At 41.4% G+C, this 6,000-nt stretch overlaps 1 protein-coding gene across 2 annotated transcripts in view; it reads right to left on the bottom strand.

Moving 5' to 3' along the window:
• Piwil2 (piwi like RNA-mediated gene silencing 2) overlaps positions 1 to 6,000 on the bottom strand; it is a 68,019-nt gene that overhangs the window by 3,181 nt on the left and 58,838 nt on the right. For both annotated transcript variants that reach the window (XM_010624248.1, XM_010624257.1), the window contains exons 21-22: positions 1,233 to 1,486; positions 524 to 631 (exon numbers count right to left, since the gene is read on the bottom strand). In XM_010624248.1, coding sequence (XP_010622550.1) covers positions 524 to 631; positions 1,233 to 1,486 — 362 coding nt within the window. The remainder of the gene's footprint in view (positions 1 to 523; positions 632 to 1,232; positions 1,487 to 6,000) is intronic.

The raw sequence follows: 6,000 nt of genomic DNA, 5'->3' as shown, positions 1-6,000 counted from the left end.
AAAAAAAAAAAACAATAAAATGATAAGTAGAAGAGGCCAACAGCAATATCCCACCCCCCAGTTTTTAATCTGTATATATATTGTCCAGGTCAGCCTTGAACTTGTTATGCAACCTAGGTTGGCCTGAGACTCAAGATCTTCCTGCCTCATTCTCCCAATTACTGTGATTACAGGTGAGTGCCACCATGCACAGCTTTTTGGTTTGGTTTGCTTTGGTTTGGTTGGAGACAGGATCTTGCTATGTAGTCAGGCAAGCCTCAAACTAGTGATCTTTCTGCCTCAGCCTTTCCAGTGCTAGGATTGTAGGAGTCATCAGGTTTTTTAAAGCTCTTTAAGTAATTTTAATGTAAAACCAGGATTACCAATCACTCTTCAAAAAGAAACCATTATTTTTCTTAAATCTCATTATTGTCAAAAATGTAAGGAAGTCAAGGGATAAATATATCTAGGGGTATGTAGTGACCCCCTTTAGCTAGTGGGTCAGCATTACGAGTAAGAAAGAGAAAACTATTTATTGGCTCACCTCTGCATGTGATCAGGGCTCAGGTTTGCGGTGTTGAAAACACAGATGTAGTGTGTAGGGATGCCACAGCCTTGCCGTACATGATGGGCAAGAAGGTAGAAATCCACCCTAGCAAGAAGGGCCAATTAGTCACATGGCTGGATTTAGCAAGAAAGAGCCAGAAAGGGTCTTGGAAATTACTCCAGATTCTTCATCTAGGGCTCAGAGAAGTAAATGACTGGATCAAGGACACACAGAGACCACACCAGGATTAGCACTTAGGTCTCCAGACTCCTTAGTTTTTGTTGTTGCGTTTTTGATTTTGCTACTGTTTTTGAGACAGGGTCTCACTATGTAATCCAGGCTGGCCTTAAACTCACTATGCAGTCTAGGCTGGCATCAAATGCATGGCGATCCTTCTGTATCAGCCTCCCAAGTCCTGGGATTATAGCCATGTACACCACGCCTGGCTTATTAGGCTACTGAAACTGCCTTGTCTGTGTGCGGAAGGTTTGCATACATTATTTTAAGAACAGGATGTATAATATTTTATATTTAAGAGGTAAAGCTATTTTGGTCATTAAAATTTTTAAACAAAATTTAAGGTTTTAATAGTAGAATCTAAATTCCCTTCCACACTTCTCCAGCAAACTTCTCTATTCCAATACCCAAGAAACAGGGGACATCTCCAACGCATTCACCCTTAATACCATCTTTCTTGCCCACTTACCACTCACAGCTTGTTATAGTATGATCTACCACAGTCCCGGGCAAGGGAGTCATAAAGTGCTCAGGGGCAGCCAGGTATAGATTGGTGCTTATTTTCTTCTGAACTACAAACACCGTCATCTTGGGCTGGTAATTCTCAAAAGATTCAAAACACTCCTGTAGCTGAGGAATTTCATATTTGGCAACTGTCTTTAGTTGGCCATCAGACACTCCATCACGGTACACCACGATCTTCTCTGGTAGACAGTGATTCACCTGAAATGACACTCTCGATGAAGGGACTCACAAGGCTTTTGGGTGAAGGGTCACAAGAGAGAGGCTCATCCAAACTGTGTACCCTGGAGACCTGGAAGTAGAGCCCTGTGACAGCTGGCCCCAAAGCCACCATATCTGATAGGCAAAGAACAAAAGCTTCTAATCATTTCTAGGTTCTCTCAAGGTAGTGAAACAGGATGGTACAAAGGGTACGATAAACATAAAAGCAAAATAGGCAAGTATGAGTCACATTCATATAGCTTATCCTCAAACAGCAAATAAAGTTAAAGGGAAAAGCAGGAAAATGATGGGCTCCAATTAGTTGTCCTTCTTGGATTAAATACTAGTAACTGTCTTGGCAAAGAACATGGTGAAATATTAGAGAAATTCTAACCAATTAGCACACAGGACATAGACCCAACATCTTCAGATCAACACACCAGCAACATCCAAAGTTGTTGACAAGTGTAAGGGTTCTTTACTAAGTATCACCTTATAATCAGGTATAATCTGAATTATTGTTGGTAAAACTAATAAATTAAATGTTCCTTAAATCAGTTTGTAGAAAAATTGTTTTTCCAGGTGAGGGATATAATTATGTTTTAGGGGTATTCAACTTAAACAGTTCAGAGAATAAGTTTGGTTCTACTTTTTTTTTCTTTTGGAGACAAGGTCTCACTCTGTACTTCAGGCTGGACTTGAATTCACTATGTAGCTCAGTCTGTCCTTGGACTTTTAAGTATTCTGGATAAATTACAAGGGATAGAAAGAGCTGTCAGCACCCCTTTTGGCTTTCCTACCTTCTATCCACCATGAACTGTTTTTCTTCTGCAATGCCTATCTGCCATGCCACCCTGCCTTGGAGCCAGCCAACTATGGACTTGAAACCTCTACAAACTATGAGCCAAAATAAACTTCTCTTCCCTTAATTTGTGGGGGTGTGAGATATTTTGTCCCAGTACAAAAAAGTAACTAAGAGCCGGGCATGGTGGCACATGCCTATAATCCCGGCACTGGGGAGGCTGAGGCAGGAGGATCGCTGTGAGTTCCAAACCAGCATGGGCTACAAAATGAGTTCCAGGTCAGTCTCAACTACACATGAGACCCTGTCTCAAAAAAAACAAACAAAAAGAAAAAAAAAAAACAGTAACTAAAAAACATATCTTTGCTACTCTACATGAAAAGTTGATCTCAACCCTTGTTAAAAAGTAATCACCTAGGGCTGGGCATGGTGGCACACACCTGTAATCCCAGCACTCGGGAGGCTGAGGCAGGAGGATCACTGTGAGTTCAAGACCAGCCTGGGCTACATAGCGAGTTCCAGGTAAGCCTCAACTACATTGTGAGACCCTGTCTCAAACCCCCCCGCAAAAAAAAATTGAAAAAAAAAAAGAAATCACCTAGGACAGTGATGGCAAACCTTTTAGAACTTTCAATTATATATATAAAAAAATGTCCACTACAACACACATACCATAAATTCTCCACTACTGACCTAGAATCTTTTTTTTTTTTTTTTTTTGGTGCTGGGGATAGAACTCAGTGAAAACTAAGCTACATCTCCAGCTATTTTTTAAACTTTTTATTTTGAGGGAAGGTCTTGCTAAATTGCCCAGGCTTGGGTTTAAACTTTCAGTTGGCCTGCCTCATACTCCCAGAGTGCTGGGATTACAGGCAATGCACCATCATGCCCACCTAGAATTTTTTTGAAGTTTTTTTTTTTTTTTTGGTACTGGGGACTGAACTCGGGGCCTTGCACTTGCAAGGCAGGCAGCGGAACCACTGAGCTAAATGCCTGGCCCTTGAAGTTCAAATTTAGAAATTAAAAAATAAGATTGTAAAATGTATGCAGTACAAACATATACTAATAAAAACAAAAGATGCTGAGAAATTGAGAAGTTTAAAAGGAAAAAGAAAAACAAGAAAAAAAATTTAGAAGTTCAGATATTTTCTAAATGTCCCCTTTTCTGAGAAATCTCAAGTACTCCAACATTTACAAACATGTAATTCATCTTCACAGTCACTGGAATAACAGCTTCAGTTTGTGGTTCCTTTGTTTTTGCTGTCTGGCAGCTCTTCCACTTGTTTTGGTAACAGAACTTCAGTTTCCTCCTGCCTCCAACAAGCTTATACCCAGGGTGCCCAGGCCTAACCCAGGGTTTCTCAGCCTCAACAGTGTCAACACCAGACACCAGATAACACCACTGTGGGGACTTCCACGTACTCTGCAGCATCTGTGCTATCTACCTACCAGATGCCAATAGTATAGTACTCTCCGCATTACGACCCAAGGCGTCCCTAGACACTGATCCTGGGAGGGGAAAGATGGCCCCAGTTGAGAATTACCACACTAACCACAGGTCATGAAGATGACTCAAGCCACACCACAGAAGCCTCCTCCCTTGCACTATGAGCAGAGAATGAAGACTTGGAATTTGGTTCCTCAGTGGCAGGACCTCATCATCCCCTGCTTCAGGAACGCCACAGAATGCCCTATGCATGCACATCCACTTCCCAGTTAGGGGCTCGAAGTTTTCCACCTTGCCAATTCCCCTGATACACTGTGTTAAGAGGAGGTAAAACTCAGGAGCTTAGATCTCCACTAGGCCTTCACTTGACAGGTAAGCAAAGGAGAGACAAGATTTGGGATCAAGATCTGGGACTGAGTCTGACTTCATTGCTCCCCAGCTATGCCTGTGAAGACTCAGATTACTCAGCAGGATAATGAAGAAATATGATTATCTCACCTTCTTCTCAGAGTTAAAAGGAATAAAGTAAAATAATTTATGTGATAAAAATATATATCTTTTGTGGTACTAAGAATCAAACCCAGGGCCTCATACATTCTAGGCAAGTGCTCTACCCCAATAAGCTATACCCTAGGTCTTATATAATATATATATTTAATATATAAATATATATCAGGTCCAGAACTGAAATATTAAGGTTGAGAACAAGATAGATGAAGAAAATAGAGTTCTTCTGAAGGAAAGAGAAGGGTTATGATAAAACCAGTAAGGTAAAAACAAAAATTAAGTTTGTCTTCAGTGTCATTGCAACCTTTGGCAGGAGCTGATCAGCCCCAAGTGTAAGGTACCACATTTGTCCCATGCAAGTCCCAAGACTGAAAGACTTTGTGACAGTTAACATGGAGCTGAGGAATCTAAACATAACTGGCAGTGTTAAATTCTCTATGAACTGTTGAATTCTCAAGGTCATCTAGTCTATTCTCATTTCATAAGAATATGGCCTAGGGAGGGGTCAGAATAGAAGTTTCAAAAGGCTGAACTGTCACTGTTATATACATATGTTATAAAACCACTTCAGTACTCCATAGACGCATGAAACAATAAGGAAGAGTCCTGGATAGTAGGACTATGCTCATCCATCTTGATAACCTAGCACTGGGCACAGTGGCAAGGGTCAAGCAGGCAATACACAACTGCTGAATGTCTGCAGCTTGCAACTCCATTCATCCATAGAACAAACATGTAATGTGCATTAGAGCCAAGACATTGTTCTTGTCTCAGAAATTTACAAAATTAATTTGATACTATTCAAGTGCTCATGAACTCAAATTAGAACTGGGAGACACATTGAGCAAATGCCCTCAATATGCTATAAATAACAATAAACAAGTAAAATGTTCTGGGATCAGAGATCCCCACCACCACCAAAGAGCAGTGTATCAGGACACATGGAATGAAGGACAGCCCAGAAAGCATTTCCATAGAAACAAAAAAGTCAAAAAACAAAAAACATAGAAATCACACCTATGTGTGGGACTGTCAAAGATGCAAGAATACCTGTCTTCCAGAGACAGGAGCCTTTGCAGGTGAGCAGTGAATCTGAAGCTGCCCAGTGCAGATGCAGTAATCGGTGCTCAGGGTACCGCTCCACCCCAAACTCTTAGTTCTGTGAGAAAGGGGAAGTGAAGCTGAAGCCAAAAAGCAAAGAGAATCCACCCATCTCTCGTATTCCACAGGTGCTGGAAACTTCTGCTGTTGTCAAAGGCTTTTTAAAAATGATGTAGCTCCTAGGGAGCCCAAGCCTCAGTCACAGCCCGAGTCACTTCAGCAGCAGTCAAAGTTCAGGCCAAATAACAGACTGACTCCGTATTTGAGGCTTCATCATTCATGTGATAAAAAAGAGGCAGGTGTCAAAATTGCTTTTTCACACCTGAGTGGAGGAAAACACTGGGCTCAGACCTCGTGTATCAGGTGTTCGTGGCCTAGATGACTTGCACATAAGGCCACTTCCCACTCCCCTGCCCCTGACCTTAGATACTGTGACAAGGAATTCTGACAAGGTCAAATCCTAGGAAGGTTATTCTTAGTCAGGTATGGTGTTGCAGAGCTGTAATCCCAACTGGGAGGCTAAGGCAGGAGAATTACAACTCTGTGCCCAGCCCGGGCAATTTAGCAAAGCGATGTCTCAAAATAAAAAATTTTAAAAGGCCTGAGATGTAGCTCAGTGTGAAGACCTAGGTTGAATCCTCAGTATTGTAATAAATA

Source organism: Fukomys damarensis, unplaced genomic scaffold, assembly GCF_012274545.1.
Source record: "Fukomys damarensis isolate Sample0158 unplaced genomic scaffold, DMR_v1.0_HiC HiC_scaffold_18, whole genome shotgun sequence".
NCBI classification, from domain to species: domain Eukaryota; kingdom Metazoa; phylum Chordata; class Mammalia; order Rodentia; family Bathyergidae; genus Fukomys; species Fukomys damarensis.
This window is presented reverse-complemented; position numbering and strand designations above follow the sequence as displayed.